The following is an 18,413-nucleotide window of genomic DNA, read 5'->3' as shown; positions in this document are numbered from 1 at the left end:
CAATTTGCATCATGCAGGTTATCTCTTCATTGGTTACCGCCGCTTGTGCTTCACGGATTTGGCGGATCTTATCCTCATATTCCTGCAATTTTGCATTTGAGCGGGGATATGGGATGGACTTGACAGGTACCTGCTTGAGTTCAGCTAGAACTGATCGGGTGACTTGTCTGTGTTGGGCACTTCTTGCTTGATGTGTTGACATCTTGTAAACTTTTTATACTCCTCTTTTATTCAATTACATTTTTTCTGAAAATAAAATTAATTGTTCGCCTACCCTATGAGGGTAAAAAAAGAGGGAGACAGATTAGTACTGTCTTCCTAAACTATTCCTCACCATCTGAGTTATCGGGATTGTCATCCGAGTCACTGAGCACATCCTCGTCCCGATGTATACTCTATCCTTAAGTAACTTATAGTTGTAAGCCTACAACGGCGAATAGCTTCTTTTACCATAATATGCTCTACTGCGGCATTTGTTCTCTCTTTACAAGCCTTTTGATATGCCTCCCATTCAAGTTCACGGAGGTCACGATTTCTATTACCCTCCTCCTCTGATCGACCAAGAGCATCATTTGCTTTTTCCTTCTTTTCTACTGCTTTGTCGTATGCCTCCTCGGCTTCTTTATGCCGCTTCCAGAGTATTCGTTCAGCTTCGGCTCTCCAGATTGGACTGACTTCTAGAAGATGTGTCCCAAAATTTCTACTTGGAATGTATTCCAGGATATGGCCTACAAGTTCGGGGATTGCTGATACTGCGTGCGGGGTTTGACAGCTTTTTAGGATTTCCCTATTGATAGCCATAAGATCGGAGACTGTGCAGCCGAAGATTGTTGCTAACTTTTCTGCGGTATATACCATGTTATGTACTATTTATCTGTATAGTTACTTGGTACCTACCTTTTATTCAATTACATTTTTTCTCGGTATAAGGGTAATTGCTTGCCTTGCTATTCCGCTCTATTGACTCCATGGCTGGTTTCCTGGATGGGTTAATATTCCTTATTCCTTTTTGGCTCTGTTGGCTTTGAAATCCTATTTCTTGTTCGGTTGATATTTTTCAGATTATATGGTGGTAATAGAGTTGTATGGTGGTAATAAAACTATATGATGGTAACTAGATTATATGAAAAGTGGTAGGTGGATTATATGGTGGTAATTATATTATATGATGGTGGTAACTAGATTATATGAAAGTGGTAGTTGAATTATATGAAAAGTGGTAGGTGAATTATATGGTGGTAATTATATTATATGATGGTGGTAACTAGATTATATAAAGTGGTAGTAATTAGATTATATGGTGGGGCTGAGCCAGAATTGGGGTTTTCATACTACTGATATAACCATTTCAACCAATTCAGAAGAAGATATAAATGAATTCAGGTGAGACTCCGTATTTATCAAAATTAGCCCAGAGGACGTCTTTAAATCCTCCTTTCTTAAATTACCTGGCTGTGTGCCGGTTGATGTATGTACATGCTTTAAAAAGCTTTATTCTCGTTCAGAAGTGGAAAAAGGAAGCTCGCTCAAGTTTTACTTAAAATTATGCGGGCTTGACAGTAAAGCTGACATGTCTTTTAATAGATTATGGAAATTCTATTCAAATGCAATAGAGCAGTTTTGCAAAGAAACTGCCAGGAATATTCATGAAGTAGTGAATTATTACGCATTACGTTATCAGGAACTTGTAGTCAAACGTAATGTAATTAATGATTATAGAGAAGTCGCTTTAATAGCATACGTATTTTTATTTGACGCACATTACCAGGCAAATGGGATGAAAGTGCGAAATCTTTTAGGTGCATACACCACTAAATGCAACATGTTATTCAGCACGATTCCGTGCAAGGAGAAAGAAAAGGGAAAATACCCTGGAGTATACGTTTTCCTCCAAAAAAGGGTATCGAAAATAGATGACCAGTGACAGAACTTGATTTCGCGTCATTGTATCCAAACCTCATTATGCCTACAATTTCTTTCCAGAAAAAATTATACTAAATCAAGAAGAGGCCGATATTGTAGGAAAAAGAAATAGATTACATAAGATTGAATTCTCGTTTAATGGACGCACACTTCGTGCCTGGTCAGTTCAGCATGATAATTGTTCTGAGAAAAAAGAGTTATATCCAACCGTTTTAGAAGACCTGTTTAACAAACGAGCGTGTTTAAAGTGAAGTTTGCTCTATTGCGTAAAAATAAAGAGCGCCTTGAAAAACTATAAGCACCATAGAGGAAAGGAGAAAAATATTTCTGTCACTTTAAAATCGAAATACGATTCCCTGTATTTAGAATACAATTGCTTGAATTCCAAACAATTCACTCTGAAGGTGTATATGAATACCTTTTACGGAAAAGCCGGAAATAGTAATTCACCATTCTTTCTCTGCGAGCTAGCCAGGAGAATCACTACGGCGGGACAGTATAATATTAATCTCGTTGCGAAATATGTAACCAGGAAAGGCTTTGGAATTAAATATGGTGACACCGATTCTTTGTATCTCACTTGTCCGGATAAATATTACGAAAATTGTGATGAAGCATTCGCCAAGGGGAACTATCTTCCAAGGAAACATACTGGACTGAAATGGTCAAAATTACTATGAAGGTAATGGATGATTTTCGCAATAAAGTTAATGCCTTTCTTAAGGCAAATAATGGTACCTCCTACCTAAAAATGGCTTATGAGGAGGTATTGTTCCCTGTGTGTTTTACCGGTAAAAAGAAATACTTTGGAATTGCACACGAGGAGATAGTAAACTTTAAACCAAAAAAGCTGTTTACCAAAGGAATTAATACCGTAAAGCAAGGCCAGTCTCAGCTTTTCAGGTTTGTCGGTGAGAAAATTATGCAGGAAGCTTTGGATATTAATAATGAGTACACGATACATCAAATTGTTGAAAATACTTTCAAAGAGGCAAGACACAAGCAATGGGACTTTAGTTAATTTATTGCGATGGCTACATGGAAATCAAAAGTAAAAAATTAATGCATTCAACATTTTATGTCTTTGATGAAAGAGAAAGGTCTTAAAATTCCAGATCCTGGTGAACGATTCAGTTGTGTGCTTGTAAAGAGTGAACGTCAATGTGACGAAAAAGGATGTCTAATTCCGTGAAAAAATGCTGACTATATGGAGTATTCATAGACCGTCAAAAAATATAACATGAAAATAGATATCAATCACTACTTAGAAAAGACGACAGGATTATGTGTGCGATTCATCAATAATGATGATAAATATCAACCTCCTACATCACATAAAATTATGCAGATCATTGATTCAGATGAAAGGGAAAAGCAGATTAATATACACTTCCAGACAGAGGCCAAAAAATGGCTTATAAAATTCATAAAGGGTTTGTAATAAACATCATGAGTATTCTTAACGGGGTGGATCTGTTAAGCTACTTGTGATATTTATTTTTTCCTTCCTTCAACCTTCGGCCAGTATCCTGTCCATGTGTTATAGTTAATACCACTTCAGGTGAACTTTCAGAGATGCGCAGTCATGGCGGTATCATGATCTTCTGATCTACCTGACCTCCAGAAGTCTTGTGACGAACCTCCTGTCCATCTATCACTTTATTCGAATCAAAAAATGACTGAAATTCTAATAAAAATTGCTTTGATTTCTTTGCCTCTCCATTTAAAGTATTGTTAATATAAGTGAAAGAGGAATCCGCTTCTCGCAATTCAGTTTCCAGCTCATTTATTCTAGTTCTGAGAGAGTCAATTTCATTTTTACTTTTCTTAGCAAAAGAACGAAGCCACTTATTAGCTTCGCATAGTTCTTTAATTTGAGATTTAACATGACTACTTTGTCTTTCTCGCTCCAACTCTCTAGCCTGCAATTTTTCACAGAGATCATTAATTTCAGCCTTCGAGATGAGAGCAGAATGTAATTTTTCTTTAAGCTCCTGCTTATATAGGCGATCCTTTCTTTCATGCGTTGTGTGAACATTAGACATGATTTTTTTTTGGCTTAACTGTTAGTGTGGTAAAAAAATCTAAACTGAAAATAAATCAGATATACCGAACGAACCAAATATATCGAATATACCAAATGTATATCGGTCATATTGAACAAACGATTATTAAATATACCGAATAAACTGAATGCGTATCGGTTATATTGAATATTTATCAGATGTATACCAAATATGTATCGAACGTTTACCTAATATTTTTCGATTTTTTTTCGCACCATAAAATGGTTCGATTTTTGCGCTCAGATGCAACTTGCTTATCAGATAAAGATATTCAGGACATTATTAATGCAAGAAATTCAATGAAGTGGGCTATGGCCAAAAAATACAAAATATCATCATGGCAGGTGTACCAAATTTGGAGAGGAGAACATCCACCATTAGATAAAACTGGATCGCTTGTTACGTTTCAGCAGGCAAATCCTTTAGAATGTAATGTCACTTCTGAGAGTAAGATAAAAAAGAGCAGAGGGACCGGAAGGGGGAACCAAGTCTACTCACACTTCTGAACTATCTGTCAGTTAGACTCAATCAACGCAAGAAATAGATGACGAGGAACTAATTGCGCTTTATGAGAAGGAAGACAAAAGAGACGAAAAAAATAAAATAAATATAACTCAAGACTGCAGTTGCATCATCCTAATTGTTTACTATGGTGTGCCTGCAACCTTTCGCATAAATCATTGAGCTCTGCTTTAGATTTAAGAGCAGCATATAATTTCTCTTTAAGCTCTTCGTATTTCATGTTTTTTTTTAGTATGTCGTCCATGTCCTGCAAAACGCAGTCCAGGATTGTAGATTTGTCAACCTGCCCCTGAAGAAGTGCTGGAGACGTAACACTCACGCAATTCATTTCGATCTTATTTTTGATCTTATGCATAATGACGGGGATAATCAAATCCTTACCATTATGAAAGATTTTTAACTCATTCTTATTCCAATCGATTGCGTATCTATATTTCTTAAAGAGAGGGTTGGAGAATATTAGCATGGGCTTAAGATACTTCACAACCACGAAATTTTCGTAAATAGTGTGACTGGGAGCCAGAATTACTGGTAAGTTATGAATGACTCCGATAGACTCAGTTGGCGCAGTAGCGATACCACTGAGGTCGTGTTTTATGGATTTATTGATATCTGCCTTAACGCGCTTAACAATATTTTCTGTTATAATAGGAATTTTAGCTGCAGAATCGAGAGCTATGGCCAGGATTTTTAGATGCTTAATTTTACACTTCACACTCGCAATACTCGTTTTAGGCTCTTTCTTCTGGACAAAATCGATTTCCATAGAATTGTCTAAATAATCATCCTCCTCTGACTCAGATGGGTCAGATTCTGGGTTCATCGAGACAGGAACAGGATTGGTAGAAGAAATAGACTTGTTTTGAGATGAATCCCGCCGACCCTGCCAGTTCTGCTGATCCTGCTTTTTAGTATCTAGTGGAAAAGTCCTGACAGGGCACGCTTGTGTCATATATATAGGAAGGGAGCTGAGAATCTTCTTAATCTCCTCTTGCAAAGCCACGCCAAGCTCACTTTGGATTATTTTGCGAATAGTATCTACGAAGATGAAAGACTGCTTATTTTGTCTATTTTTTCATGTTCGTGTGGAGGACTCTTTCTGCTCATTGCACTTCACTTTTTTTTTACCTTAGTAATATTCGCACTAATCTCACCTTCTGAAGCGGATGAACTCTCAGTTTCTGACTCGCCAGAAGAACTACTGCTGCCATCAGAGTTTGTATCAGAGTCATCTACAACAAGATTAACCTTACACCTTTTAGATGTTCTTCTACGCTTCTTTTTCTTTTTAGGACAATTACGAGAATTGGGACTACTCTTATCACAATTAGAGCATCGGTATTGAGCCTTCGCGAGTTTTTTAACAGCATTAATAATCTTAGCTTGATTAATGTGAAATTCTTCTAGCTGATGACGTATGCCTTCAATAGCATCATCTTCTTCTATCTGTCGACGTATTTCTTCAACAGAATCATAATCATAACCATAATTATCATTATTATCTTCGAGATTCATTTTTTTACTTAGTCTTGTAGAAAATGATCAACATCTGCTTTTTTTCTTGTAGGACTGGGTTTTTTAGCTAAAGTTCTCCGACTACTTTTCATAGCATCAACTAACATTTTAATAGCATCTTATAAATCAGTCTGCGTGGGTTGAGATGTCTGAAGTTGGAGTCCTCGCTGTAATGCTTGAATTCTACTATTTACAATTCTATCAACATCTTCTGTAATAATACCCTGACTAGCCGGACTAGAAGATTCTTTTGGTTTTATCTTAGTAGCTGGCTGGTTATAAATATCTTCACCTAAAAGCATGTCATTCTTTTTCACTTCAATCTGTTCTAAAGTTTCAATCAATTCGTCATTTAAAGGTCTGTTTAAACCTAATCGCTTCATTTCTAACTTGTTTTCCGGAGACAAGTCACGTAAAAATTGTATTTTTTTTTCATGATCGGATATCCCACTCCATCTTGTATATTTATCAATCTTTCTATAATAATCTCTAACTGAATCATATCTTTGTGTAAGAGTACCAAAGACCATTTGTTGTTGCTCTCGAACAACTGTGGGATAATTCCTTTTAAACCAATAAATGACCTGACTAATGTTGATATCAGGAAAAACTATATGATTATTATTACCGTATACTTCTGATATTAAGCACCCCAAAAATAAGCACTCCTGGCCAGAATTATGAAAATTTTGGCTTACATTATGCTGTTGCTAGCCAGCATTACGGTCAAAAAAGGGTGCTTAATTTCAGAAGTATACGGTATTTAAAACTCATTAGTTGCTGTAGCAGCATCCACAGGACATCCTCCAGCGTAAGACCAGTCCTCATCTGCGTGAACATTATGTGCTGAAATAACTGTAGCACTAGTAGCGTCAGCTGGTAATGCTGGTGGTATAGTACCATATGGTGCATTAATTATGGTTGCTGTTATTTGAGCATTATTTAAGCCCACTACAGCAGCTATATTTGCTAATGCATTCCCACATCTTACATGATTCAATCGCCATTTTTTACCTATAAGTCTATCTTCAACCCAGCGTGATGCTTCGCCTGTTAGGCATAACCAAAATAGTTTTAAAGCTCTTTGTTTGCTAGCGGGATTACCAGTATTGATATTGGCAGCTGTAAGATAAAGTCTGAAATCTTTTACAAATTCATTTATATCTTCATCTGATCTACCTGAAAATCTCTTGGACGCATACCCCGCTATTCCTATATGTAGAGGATTGTTTTGAAGTGTAAATATTTGTTGCTGCAAATTAAAAATATTCTGATTCAGGTTCTGATTCCGATTCTGCGATTGCTGATATCGACCTTTCCAGTTCTGAGCTTGTTAAGCACAGCTGGCATGTCTTCTTTTCCAACACTCTGTATCTGTATTATAGCATACAGTCATTCTGTGGGCATTTCTTCTATATTCAGCGACTTGTGCATCTTTACGTTGAATCAATAGTCGAAAAGCAAATTTCTCTTGTAATAATATCGCAATCTGTGCTTGTCTCTGTTGAGCTATTCGTTGACTATCCCTGTGTGCATCCCTCTCATTATTATAAGCCAAAATAGCCATATCTCGCTCTCCTTGAACATTTCTTAATTCTAGAATACGTGCATCCTGTTCTGTTTCTGCATTATGCTGATTTCGTTGTTCTTGAATTAAATTCTGTTGCAAATTATTATCTCTTCGACGAAGTTGTCTTGTGGATCTTTTTATTTGGTCTATCAAAATAGTCCTATGAGTTGTTTCATTTTCCAGATAACCATCGATGGCATTGGCCAATTCTGTGATTGTAGCCATATCTAAATCAGTATCTGAATTATATTGATTTGGAGAGTTTCCGCATACTGGTGAATTTTCCTCTGATGAGATATCTTTGTTTCTAGTTCATTTTGGATAGACTGACACTCTATCTTCATCTGCTCGATCTCATCCTCACGTGAGACAAGATTTTTTTCGAGGTAGAAGATATGTCGCTCACATGCCTCTATCTCCTTTGTAAGTTTACAGATTTTCTCCTTATTGGAAATATTATTTGTTTCCTCTAAAATTAGCTCTTTACGTAAAGTAAAGTTGCTATTTAGCAAATTAAGATATGCTGATTCAATACCTAAAGATGTTAGCCTTAATTATTTTTTAAAAAATTTTGAATTACGGCTATAGGATTTTTATAGCCTTAATTAATTACGGCATATAAAAATTTTGTATTACGGCATTTTTTTGAATTACGGCTAACATCTTTATCAATACCCATCAATTCCTATTATTAAAATAGATCCCGGTGAAGTGGAAAAAATCGAAAGAAACTATACATTGCAGAAAATTTATTACTGCCCAATTGGTTATCATTCCAGTCCTAAATCGTTAAAAGATATATGTGAGAGAGAAGGTCATCGGCTTTGTTTAAGTGAATGCCGAAACTTTTTAGAACATCAGCAGTCATACTAATTATTACTAAATCTATAAGCCACCTCCAAAATACATTCCTAGAGTTAGTTATGGACGAATCACATAACCGAACTGCATGCATCAGGCTGATGTACTTTTTCTAACACATAATGAATACAAGGGGAAGAGATATAAAGCAATGCTAACCTGCATTAATGTAGTATCCCGATATAAAAGTGCAATTTCTCTGACTTCAAAGAATAGTAACGAAGTCGTTAAAGCATTCAAAAGCATATATAATAATCAGGATATACTATTGGATTGGCTGAAACTTTTACAATGTGATGGAGGCTGTGAATTTATAGGTGAAACGTTCTGATTGATGCAAGATCATAATATTACAATATGGGTAATAGGAGTGTACTTTTATCGAGGACTTGCAATTGTAGAGCGATTTAACCAGACCCTCTCAAAAAATCTATACAAGATCCAGTATGCAGTTGAGTCAGTATCTTCCAACCTTAAATTAATACGTGCATGGGTTAGACATTTACGAGTAGCGGTTGAATATCTAAATAACTATCCCACGTGTCTTATCTGAGAACTAGGATCTGAAAAATGGGGACTTGTGCCTGTGAAAGCCATTCTGCTAGAACAAGTAGAATCAAGACCATCTTTAAAATACAAATGTCCCGTTAGGAAGGATGAAGAGATTTCTTCCCTTTTATAGCTTATTCAAGTTGTCTTCCGCAGTTGAAAAACATTTTTTGTCCTGCGATCCTGCGGTCTTGCGGTATTTCTTCAAAAAAAAGACTAAGACAGTTGTACTGTGAATATATACAGAATTAATGTGGTGTACGTAAGCCCATCACACAGAACTACTGATTTTGGAAAGGAATACCTGATGTAATCAACACCGAACTGGCTGAATCAGGAATTGAATAGTCTATACTGTGGGCTCCAGTGGTGGATCTTTAAGCACAGCATTAGGATATCCCCTACAAATCTTGAGCTTTCATATGACTGGCCTATGCTACCACCTCAAGATCCCCTGTATATCTAAACATACAACCTATACTATAAGAGGTGCTAGAGCTGGTTCCTGAACCTTTCTTATAATAATCTACTATATTTTCTTTATGATTCGTTCTGCATGATGGACAAAGTGAAGATTTTGTCTTGCAATGATATATGTCTGTAAATTTGTTCTTAGATGTAAAGATATCTTAGGATAAAGCTTTAAGACTTTATTGCGGAAATATGTCTGGTCACACAGGTCGAAAAGTGTCAAATCAGTCACCAATCAGTCACCAATCGGGTGCCTGATTGATGCCTGATTGATGCCTGATTTTACCAATCTAATACCAATCGGGCTGCCCGATTGATACCTGATTTCCGCCAAAATCCGACACCAATCAGTCACCTATCAGGCTGCCTGATTGTTGACAGATAGGTGACAGATTTATGACAGATTGGTAACCGATTGGTAACAGATTGGTGACAGATTGGTGACCGATTGGTGACCGATTGGTGACGAATGATAGTTAATTTTATGGTCAATCGATGGTCAATTTATAGTCAATCAATGGTAAATTAATGGTCAATTAATGGTTAATTTATGGTTAATTTATGGTCAATTTATGGTCAATTTATGGTCAATTTTATGGTCAATTTTATGGTCAATTTATGGTCAATTTATAGGTCAATTTATGGTCAAATAACCAATTGGTAAAATTTTCTAGTAGTAATCATATAACCAATAATAAAATTTATTACAGCACATAATAATATTTATTAAAATTATAAACTCTACAAATAATAAAATACATAGTGTCTTTATTTATTTATATTAATAAGTAGTGTAAATAAACATAAATAATTAATATTTAAAATAAAAACCATTCATAATCTTTTTTAAAAACAGATGTTAGTATATAACTGATAAAGTTAGTAATATTTAATAAATAGTAAAGAGTAAATATAAAAAGTTAGTAACCGTAGTAAAGTACAAATAAATAATAAATACAGTTAGTATTATGAAGAGTTTGATAAAATATATAAAAAAAAGAAAAATACATGATGATGTTAGTAAAAATAAAGAAATATAACATTACATTAGTAATATTAAAAAGTGATAAAGTTAATATTATAAAATAAAATATAGTCAGTACAATAAATTTAATGACAAAAATACAATAATTAATATACCTGTAAAATGTAAAGAGAATAAGAAAAAAACAAACAGAAAAGAAAGAGCGTGTATATTTTTTGAAAAATAAACAAACTCGAGTTTGGTAATTTATATGCATGTTAAGATCAGGTCACGTGCATAAAGATCAGACCGAATTTTAATTGGTTAATAATAGATAAATATCGCATCTCCAGAAAAAATTTCAATTTTTACTGTCTCTCACTTTTAAATTTGTATTAAAATTTACCTTAGACTTTCGGAGACCTAAATTTTTTTAAAATTGTTTAATTTATTTAATGTAAATTTAATAAAAAGTATATTGTTTTTTAATTAATGGTACGAATTCTAAAAAATTCTCTATTAAAAATATCTCATACAAATTCTTAGAAAATTTCAAAAAAAAATTCTCTATTTCCTATACGAATCTTAGAAAATCTCAAAAAAAAAAAAAATTTCCATCAAAAACACCCTAAAAAATTTTACAAAAAAGAAATCTCTATCAATCAAAGATATCCCATATGAACCCTTCCCATACGAACTCTTAGAAAATCTCTTAAAAAATTTTCTATCAAAGAATCTCATACGAATTCTTTCTATACAAACTCTTAGAAAATCTTTATCAAAATATTCCATATGAACTCTTTCCATACAAACACGTAGAAATCTCAAAAAAAAAAAATCTCTATTTATCAAAATATCCTATACAAATCTTAGGAAATTTCTCAAAAAAATTTTCTATCAGATATCCCATATGAACCCTTCCCATATAAACTCTTAGAAAATCTCTTAAAAAAATTTTCTATCAGATATCCCATACTGAACCCTTCCCAATATGAACTCTTAGAAAAACTCTTAAAATATTTTCTATCAGATATCCCATACGAACCCTTCCCATACGACCTCTTAGAAAATCTCTTAAAAAAATTTTCTCTCAGATATCCCATACGAACTCTTCCCATACGAACTCTTAGAAAATCTCTTAAAAAATTTTCTATCAAAGAATCTCATACAAATTCTTCCTATACAAACTCTTAGAAAATCTTTCAAAATATTCCATACGAACTCTTCCCATACAAATGCGTAGAAATCAAAAAAAAAAAAAAAAAAATCTCTATTTATCAAAAATATCCTATACAAATCTTAGGAAATTTCTGAAAAAAAATTTTCTATCAGATATCTCATACGAACCCTTCCCATAGCAACACTACAAAAAAAAAAATATATTTAAAAAAAAAAGAAAAACCTTCTCCCTTGCTCAGCCCTCCCTTACCTCAATTCTCAAAGTCTGGCAATTTTTTTCGTCCATAAAAAAGATTTTTTTTTTCAAATCGGATAATGATCTAGATTACGGATCACATCTCACTCAATTCAGAGTAACACAAATTGCAGGAAAAGAAGTTGATCAGCAATATTGTTAACCAATTGCTACCCGATTGCTAACTATTTGACTTATCAATTTACCGACTACGAACAGGTTTTCGGACAAATAATACGATCTGGAAATAATTTTTTTTCTCAATATTTACAATTAAAAAATTTGTAAATCGGAATGCTGTTTATCTTTATTAAATGAATGTTTTTTTAAGCCAATCAGTCACTAATTGGCTATTCATTTGGTAGCTGATTTTCATATTAAAGAATAAATAAAAATCCTAAATTCTTGAAAACTATCAGATATTGCAAACCAATCAGTAACCAATCAGTCACCAATCGGTTATGTCAGATTGGTGACCGATTGGTGACTGATTGTCAATAGTAAATTTAATATATTTATCAAAACAAACTCAAAATAGAGATGCGATCCAGATGAAATTTTACAATCCGTGATCTGCACAGATCAATCCGGATTATCATAGGATTAAATTCAGATAATCCAGATTAACTTCAAATTTTTGGGTATCTCGGCATCCAACGATAGTATAGAGATGCACTATAGCTCATTCGAATCGTTGCATTGAGACGATTCGAATGAGCTATAGTGCATCTCTGTACGATCACTGGATGCCGAGATAATTGGCAAAACGTGAAACATCAGCATTTTTATTTTACGATCATGCAAAATTTTACGTTTTGCCGAATATCTCGGCATCTAGTGATCGTACAGAGATGCACAATAGCTCATTCGAATCGTCTAAGTGCAACGATTCGAATGAGCTATTGTGCATCCCTGTACGATCGTTGGATGCCGAGATATTCGGCAAAACGTGAAACATCGGCATTTTTATTTTACGATCATGCAAAATTTTACGCTTTTGCCGAATATCTCGGCATCTAGTGATCGTACAGAGATACACAATAGCTCATTCAAATCGTCTAAGTGCAACGATTCGAATGAGTTATTGTGCATCCCTGTACGATCGTTGGATGCCGAGATATTCGGCAAACCGTCAAAAATCAGTAGTATCGTAAATAAAAAATGCTGATTTTTGACGGTTTGCCGAATGACTGATTGGTGACTGATTGTCAATAATAAACTTAATATATTTATCAAAATAAACTCAAAAGTTCAGATTAAGTATAATTTAACTTGCTTTATAAGACTATAATGCTAATTTTTTACTTTAATATGTAAATCAAATATTGTAAACAAATCGGCAATCAATCAGTCACCAATCGGTCATATGACCGATTGGTGACTGATTGACAATCTATGCCTGGTTGGTGACCGATAGGTAACAGATTGAAAGAATCGGTCACTAATAGGTAACCAATCAGTCACCAATCAGTCATATGACCGATTGATGACTGATTTTTCATATTTGACGCAATATTGAATTGGACTATTGGGTTGAAGTGCAGTTGGAATGTTTACCTCAACTGGAACCAAGAGATTCACTTGCACCTCTGATGTGTTAGCCTAATCATCTGAAATCATCTCTTCAGAATCGAAGTTAGAATCATGAGCTGAAATGACCACCACGGTCAAGGAGATTTCATTCACATGATTAGCGATCATTTTCAAATTGACCTGTTCTATGATGTGTTCGATTTGAGGATTAGTAAGCTTTGAAATTTTGTCAGCACTACACGTGACCCGCTGAATTATATGTCCGCCTATACCTTTTATCTTTTTTAAAGTTACGGGATCATATTCATACCCAAATAACTTATTGATTTTTCTTGCTTTGCAGGTCATTATACATAAATATCCATCCGAAATGCCCGTAAGGTATGGCTTCATTTCAGCATAAATTTGTGATCTTGCAGTCTTATCCACAAGTTTCTTATCTTTGGACCTAAGCTCCACGACCTTATCTTCGAATCTTTCGGAGAATAAACACCAAGCTGTTATTTCTGTCTGCTTTGCTATGATCATTTTTCCCCTTGCAACATTCACTTGGCAGAATGAATTGGCAAGTTTTTTGATGCTTATTGAAACGAGAATTAGGGTTCTGGGAGGAGAAAACTTTATAGGTTCCAGAAGTTGACCAGATGAGAGTAGCTCTTCCAACAAACCTTGGATGAATTCAGTTACTATACTTGGCTCTACCGCCAATTTATCTTGATCGTTAACCAAGTTAACAGTTTTTATATCATGTGGTACAATGGAATTCGCAATATATTTCTGAGCATGATCCTGTGAGGTATTTGCAATGACCTCTATTTCACAAGATGACTCTGTGGAAGTATAACTATTAATTTTATTAATGCTCTAACTTCCCAACTCATCCAAATTATTAACAATGGCAACTATGCCCGTTATACATGCAGGGCCGGATGCGTCATCTTGTACATCTATTTCATGCTGAATTGTTTTCTCTTTATTGTGTTGCCTTATTTCATCACTAATGCTTTTCTTATATACATCGATTAAGAAAGCGTCTATCTCTTTATCCTCCAATGATTTTTCATGATGGTTTTTACCCGAATTGAAGTCAGATGAGTTGTTGTTAGGAGCATTATCATTCAGCAGTTGTTTCTGTTCCAGTTTCGCAACTCTATCGGTGGTATTCTTGATTTTAGCATCACGTCTGTTATTCTCTTCCATAATTTGCTTTATAAGTTTTCCATTCCTGGCTTCAACCTCAGCAAGCTTCTTCCTAAGTTCAGGAATCTCAGCATTTTTAACTTCAAGCTCGGCTTTCCTGGCCTCAAGCTCAGTAATGCGTTGCTTTAATAAATCTACTTCAGATTGCATGTCCTATAATATTTTTATATTCTGTATATTAGTATTCAAAATCGGAACTGATCGTTAACCAAGTTAACGGTTTTTGCCAAGAAAAAATTCTTATTAATACATGCGGAAAATAAATACAAAGGTTCGGGACCGAAGGACGTAACCCGTGATATATGTATAAATAATTCATTGCCGGGAGACAGCCTACAATACATAAAAAATGCGAATATATCACGTTACAAGATACAAAAATTATTCTTCTGTCAGGGGATATACGGTAATATGGGCGTATTCTGCATCAGGTTGCCCAGTTTATTTCAAATTTGAGCTTCGAGTGCGCTAACTGCCTGATTCGTACAAATTGTAACTATTTGATTAACTCTTTCTACCGGGAAGGTATTAAGTTGTCCTCTGGAAATGACGAGTTCTTACTCAATATGCGCAGTTGGTGGGAGTTGCAGTTTGTCAAAGATAGAGAAATAGTATCTTTAGTGAGTACGAGACAATTGAGAGTAATGTTTGACAACCTGCCCAGATTTTTTGCACTAATCAATATAAAGCATATATTTAGACGAAAAAATTTGTATTCTGTAGAGCTTTAATATTTTGTCTACGCGCTATTTATTTAATGTCACGTGACACGATTTGGTGTAGTAGTCCCAGATAGTTCTAGAACATTCGTGATTTTTTTATGAAATATAAAAGGAATTGTCTGTCATCCGTTTGTTCTGTGTCTCCTGTTTGCCCTTTGATCTGACAGAATGAGTGTCTCAATTGAAGGATCGGAAGAAATGTTCACTCAAGTCAGTCGAGAGACTAGAAAAGTGTATTTTTATTGGGTTTAGACCGTTTATCAAAAAAATATGGCTGACCACCACAATAAATAGATATTAACGTATATTGAGGAATCATTGGAAAATTTGAAAGATGAAATACAAGATGTCGTGATGATTGATCTTTCCGCTTATGATTTAGATAATGATAGTGTACTTGAAATGATACATGTTAAATATAACGCTGAGATAATTGGAAAACGCATGTTTATCAAAGTAAGTTTCATTCTAGCTTTCACGCCTATAGTATATATAATATAAATTAATTTCACCACCGGTTTATATAGTATGACGGAAAATTAAAGCAAAGAATTCATCGGAGATTAGCACATTCTGCAGAAACTCATAATCCAAATTGGGATGTGGATGAGACCGGAACGTGTACGACAAGGAATCGTGATACTTTTCTGCCCGACGTTGGCATATGGTTCCAATTAGTGACTAAGGCACAACGGGTAACTCCCATTAAAGCACGATGTCCGCTCCCTAACGTATGGATTGGGGTAAATGTATTAAATTTTTGTCGGAAAAATGTACAATTTGACTTATTAGATTCGGTTTCTATCATAATTAGGTCTTTTTTAATAGAGACCCAGACCGTAGCCACGCTTTGTCAAATATTGATTTAATCCAACGACAAAACTTGGGTATTGAATTTGTATGTATTGCTCTTCCTTTTTCAACTGCCAATTTTCCGCAAAATCCAAATCCTGGGGCAGCTACAGTACAAGCAACACCTACAGCAAACCAAAATTCAAGGCCCACTAGAGCACCGTATATTATCCATTGGAACGCGAATAATGTTCCAGTTTACTATAAAATGAGTTGGAATAATCACATCATCCTCAGATGTGGCTGGGCTCTTGATTTCAATCTTGTCCTAAACGTACTTGCAATGTGATCATTATTATTTAAACGTCTTTATATTTGAAGCTTATGTAAAAAAGTTTGCGTTCATTTTACTGCAAAGTAGAAAAAAAATAGCAAAAAATCATACATGCAAATTATGTTAAATAAAATTATATATGCAAAATGTCGCAATAAATAAATACAATGATCAAGACACATCTTGTGATATTATTAGTCCGAAGTGTAATGAATGATTATATATTTCTACGCTGTAGGTACACAAAATGTCCCAAGCAGCAATGACAACTAAAAACTAAACAGCGCTTTGGTACCATTTCCTAGTTTTTTCTTGATTATCTCTTTTACACGAACAGTCCTTATCCGTTCATCGCATTGTGGGCATTTCCCACATTCCGTAAATTCTTTATCCTTAACGATAACTTCATTCATCCCTAATTTATTAAGGATGCTATACGCAATACCTGGCTTCCAGGCTCATCATTACATGCAAAATTGCGTGATGAGTTATTGCATCAATCCTTCTTGCTAATCGCGATGATTAACTTACACATACCCCAAATCCCCACGTATCTTTCCTGAGCAGGCATTTGACCATCAGGAGTTGTATTTTTTAGTTCTTGTTCCTTCCTAAAATTTGCTACCTTGCGTTTAAGATCGAAATTCTCAAAGAGGTCAGCATTCTTCTTCTTAACCTTATCAATTTCTTCCGAAGCGCTTATTCTCTTTTCTTCACGCTCCGCCTCAAGCTCGGCCTCAAGCTTGTCAATCTTTTTACGATCTATCTCAAGCTTGGCCTCCAGCTCAGCGTTGCGCTGTCTTAATAAATCAAGCTCAGACCTCGCGGTTGAATTAGCCTGCTCCTGACAGAGCGCTGCGGTATCACTAACAGACATGGTTAACAATGTCATATGTACGGAAAAAATGTTCAATGTTACTCATCATCTTCTTCGGAGTCAGACACATCCACATCTGCGTGCCGGGTCTTGTGCATGAAAACAAAAATCTCCCTCTTTAACTCGTCAATCGCTTTCCCAAGCATTTCAACGTACGCTCCCAGTATATCGACATTTAGCTCTGATGGACCTTTTCTTGCTATTTCACTATCGTAAACAGACTGCAAGGACATGACTGTTAGTACGGAAAATATTCAAGGATATATGCATTTGAAGCTTGCGTACGCAAGAAAACTGCTTTATTTAATAAAATACATCATGCCGGAATTCGGCTTACAGTACATAAAAATTGCGAATATATCGCACTACATGATACAAAAATTATTATTCTGATCCTTTTTCCTTCGGTGATACAGGGTGTACGGTGATATGAACGTAGTCTGTATCGGGTTGACCATTAAAATATTCGGAAATTAAAGTCTGCGATTGCATACGTCTTTCATTAACACTGCTAGGATGAATTTGACGAATATCTAGAGGAATGTTATTAAAAGACGCCCCTAGATTGTTTCGAATTGCGGTTTCAAGAGCGCTAACTGTTTGTCCCCTGTCAATTGTAATTCTTCTATCACATAGAAGATCATTAGAAACAATACGGCAGTTGAGAGTAATATCGGTCATACTGGATTCCTGAATACATATGGAGCCCCTTAGTGAGATTATTTCCATGAAAACATTTTCATCATTTTCAATCTCTTGCATATACGCACCTTAATTTTTTTGCGAGAAGGTTGAGTAAACTTCTACCTGTCCTTTCACGCTTTACATACTGGAACTTGCGGAATAAGAAGCCGAACACCGAATATAAGAAAGATGATTAACATTGTCGTATGATGCCAAGAAACCTTTGAAAGCACATGCAAGCGGAATTTTCAAACCTTTTCACATGAAGATCTTCCTCGCAAGTCTCAAAGTACTGGCGATCTCGGAATTGCAAAGTCCTCAGCCCTTCGTAACATATGCTTTTGACGTTGATACTAACTTATAGGGCAGGTTCTGTGTCGCAACAACGCATTTTCGAGCCATAGGCGGATATTCTT

At 35.1% G+C, this 18,413-nt stretch overlaps 12 protein-coding genes across 13 annotated transcripts; 4 read left to right on the top strand and 8 right to left on the bottom strand.

Moving 5' to 3' along the window:
- Nucleotides 1-363: 363 nt before the first annotated feature.
- OCT59_009266 (uncharacterized protein) lies at nucleotides 364-801 on the bottom strand (the record flags this gene model as incomplete). Its single annotated transcript, XM_066133424.1, has 1 exon — nucleotides 364-801. The coding sequence occupies one exon, from the start codon at nucleotides 799-801 to the stop codon at nucleotides 364-366; it is 438 nt and encodes a 145-aa protein (XP_065999864.1).
- A 769-nt stretch (nucleotides 802-1,570) lies between these two features.
- Nucleotides 1,571-1,924, top strand: OCT59_009265 (uncharacterized protein; the record flags this gene model as incomplete). Its single annotated transcript, XM_066133423.1, has 1 exon — nucleotides 1,571-1,924. One exon carries the CDS (start codon nucleotides 1,571-1,573, stop codon nucleotides 1,922-1,924), a length of 354 nt encoding a protein of 117 aa, XP_065999863.1.
- Nucleotides 1,925-2,584: 660 nt separating this feature from the next.
- On the top strand, nucleotides 2,585-2,944 carry OCT59_009264 (uncharacterized protein; the record flags this gene model as incomplete). The annotated part of the gene is made up of 1 exon (XM_025327471.2): nucleotides 2,585-2,944. One exon carries the CDS (start codon nucleotides 2,585-2,587, stop codon nucleotides 2,942-2,944), a length of 360 nt encoding a protein of 119 aa, XP_025171182.2.
- A 562-nt stretch (nucleotides 2,945-3,506) lies between these two features.
- On the bottom strand, nucleotides 3,507-3,968 carry OCT59_009263 (uncharacterized protein; the record flags this gene model as incomplete). Its single annotated transcript, XM_025327470.2, has 1 exon — nucleotides 3,507-3,968. The coding sequence occupies one exon, from the start codon at nucleotides 3,966-3,968 to the stop codon at nucleotides 3,507-3,509; it is 462 nt and encodes a 153-aa protein (XP_025171181.2).
- A 242-nt stretch (nucleotides 3,969-4,210) lies between these two features.
- On the top strand, nucleotides 4,211-4,537 carry OCT59_009262 (uncharacterized protein; the record flags this gene model as incomplete). Its single annotated transcript, XM_066133422.1, has 2 exons — nucleotides 4,211-4,436; nucleotides 4,512-4,537. 2 exons carry the CDS (start codon nucleotides 4,211-4,213, stop codon nucleotides 4,535-4,537), a joined length of 252 nt encoding a protein of 83 aa, XP_065999862.1.
- An 83-nt stretch (nucleotides 4,538-4,620) lies between these two features.
- Nucleotides 4,621-6,026, bottom strand: OCT59_009261 (uncharacterized protein; the record flags this gene model as incomplete). The annotated part of the gene is made up of 2 exons (XM_025327469.1): nucleotides 4,621-5,549; nucleotides 5,666-6,026. The coding sequence occupies 2 exons, from the start codon at nucleotides 6,024-6,026 to the stop codon at nucleotides 4,621-4,623; spliced, it is 1,290 nt and encodes a 429-aa protein (XP_025171180.1).
- Nucleotides 6,027-6,145: 119 nt separating this feature from the next.
- On the bottom strand, nucleotides 6,146-6,556 carry OCT59_009260 (uncharacterized protein; the record flags this gene model as incomplete). Its single annotated transcript, XM_025311493.1, has 1 exon — nucleotides 6,146-6,556. The coding sequence occupies one exon, from the start codon at nucleotides 6,554-6,556 to the stop codon at nucleotides 6,146-6,148; it is 411 nt and encodes a 136-aa protein (XP_025171179.1).
- Nucleotides 6,557-6,789: 233 nt separating this feature from the next.
- On the bottom strand, nucleotides 6,790-7,593 carry OCT59_009259 (uncharacterized protein; the record flags this gene model as incomplete). Its single annotated transcript, XM_066133421.1, has 2 exons — nucleotides 6,790-7,238; nucleotides 7,467-7,593. 2 exons carry the CDS (start codon nucleotides 7,591-7,593, stop codon nucleotides 6,790-6,792), a joined length of 576 nt encoding a protein of 191 aa, XP_065999861.1.
- Nucleotides 7,594-13,457: 5,864 nt separating this feature from the next.
- On the bottom strand, nucleotides 13,458-14,588 carry OCT59_009258 (uncharacterized protein; the record flags this gene model as incomplete). Its single annotated transcript, XM_025329376.2, has 2 exons — nucleotides 13,458-14,200; nucleotides 14,258-14,588. 2 exons carry the CDS (start codon nucleotides 14,586-14,588, stop codon nucleotides 13,458-13,460), a joined length of 1,074 nt encoding a protein of 357 aa, XP_025171178.2.
- Nucleotides 14,589-15,449: 861 nt separating this feature from the next.
- OCT59_009257 (uncharacterized protein) lies at nucleotides 15,450-16,617 on the top strand. 2 transcript variants are annotated; one of them, XM_066133419.1, is made up of 4 exons: nucleotides 15,450-15,520; nucleotides 15,605-15,766; nucleotides 15,838-16,041; nucleotides 16,125-16,617. In XM_066133419.1, the coding sequence occupies exons 1-4, from the start codon at nucleotides 15,479-15,481 to the stop codon at nucleotides 16,449-16,451; spliced, it is 735 nt and encodes a 244-aa protein (XP_065999859.1). In that variant the 5' UTR covers nucleotides 15,450-15,478; the 3' UTR covers nucleotides 16,452-16,617. The 2 variants fall into 2 exon arrangements, with proteins under 2 accessions (XP_065999859.1, XP_065999860.1); XM_066133420.1 differs by having other exon boundaries at nucleotides 15,450-15,766.
- An 88-nt stretch (nucleotides 16,618-16,705) lies between these two features.
- OCT59_009256 (uncharacterized protein) lies at nucleotides 16,706-17,313 on the bottom strand (the record flags this gene model as incomplete). The annotated part of the gene is made up of 2 exons (XM_025311492.2): nucleotides 16,706-16,851; nucleotides 16,968-17,313. The coding sequence occupies 2 exons, from the start codon at nucleotides 17,311-17,313 to the stop codon at nucleotides 16,706-16,708; spliced, it is 492 nt and encodes a 163-aa protein (XP_025171175.2).
- A 266-nt stretch (nucleotides 17,314-17,579) lies between these two features.
- On the bottom strand, nucleotides 17,580-18,315 carry OCT59_009255 (uncharacterized protein). Its single transcript, XM_066133418.1, has 3 exons — nucleotides 18,252-18,315; nucleotides 18,084-18,142; nucleotides 17,580-18,003 (listed from the first exon to the last, which is right to left on the bottom strand). Exon 3 carries the CDS (start codon nucleotides 17,992-17,994, stop codon nucleotides 17,698-17,700), a length of 297 nt encoding a protein of 98 aa, XP_065999858.1. The 5' UTR covers nucleotides 17,995-18,003; nucleotides 18,084-18,142; nucleotides 18,252-18,315; the 3' UTR covers nucleotides 17,580-17,697.
- Between the last annotated feature and the right edge of the window lie 98 nt (nucleotides 18,316-18,413).

The sequence above is a fragment of the Rhizophagus irregularis genome, chromosome 17 (assembly GCF_026210795.1).
Source record: "Rhizophagus irregularis chromosome 17, complete sequence".
NCBI lineage: Eukaryota > Fungi > Glomeromycota > Glomeromycetes > Glomerales > Glomeraceae > Rhizophagus > Rhizophagus irregularis.
The sequence above is the reverse complement of the archived record's forward strand: the minus strand, read 5'-3'. Positions and strand labels throughout refer to the sequence as shown.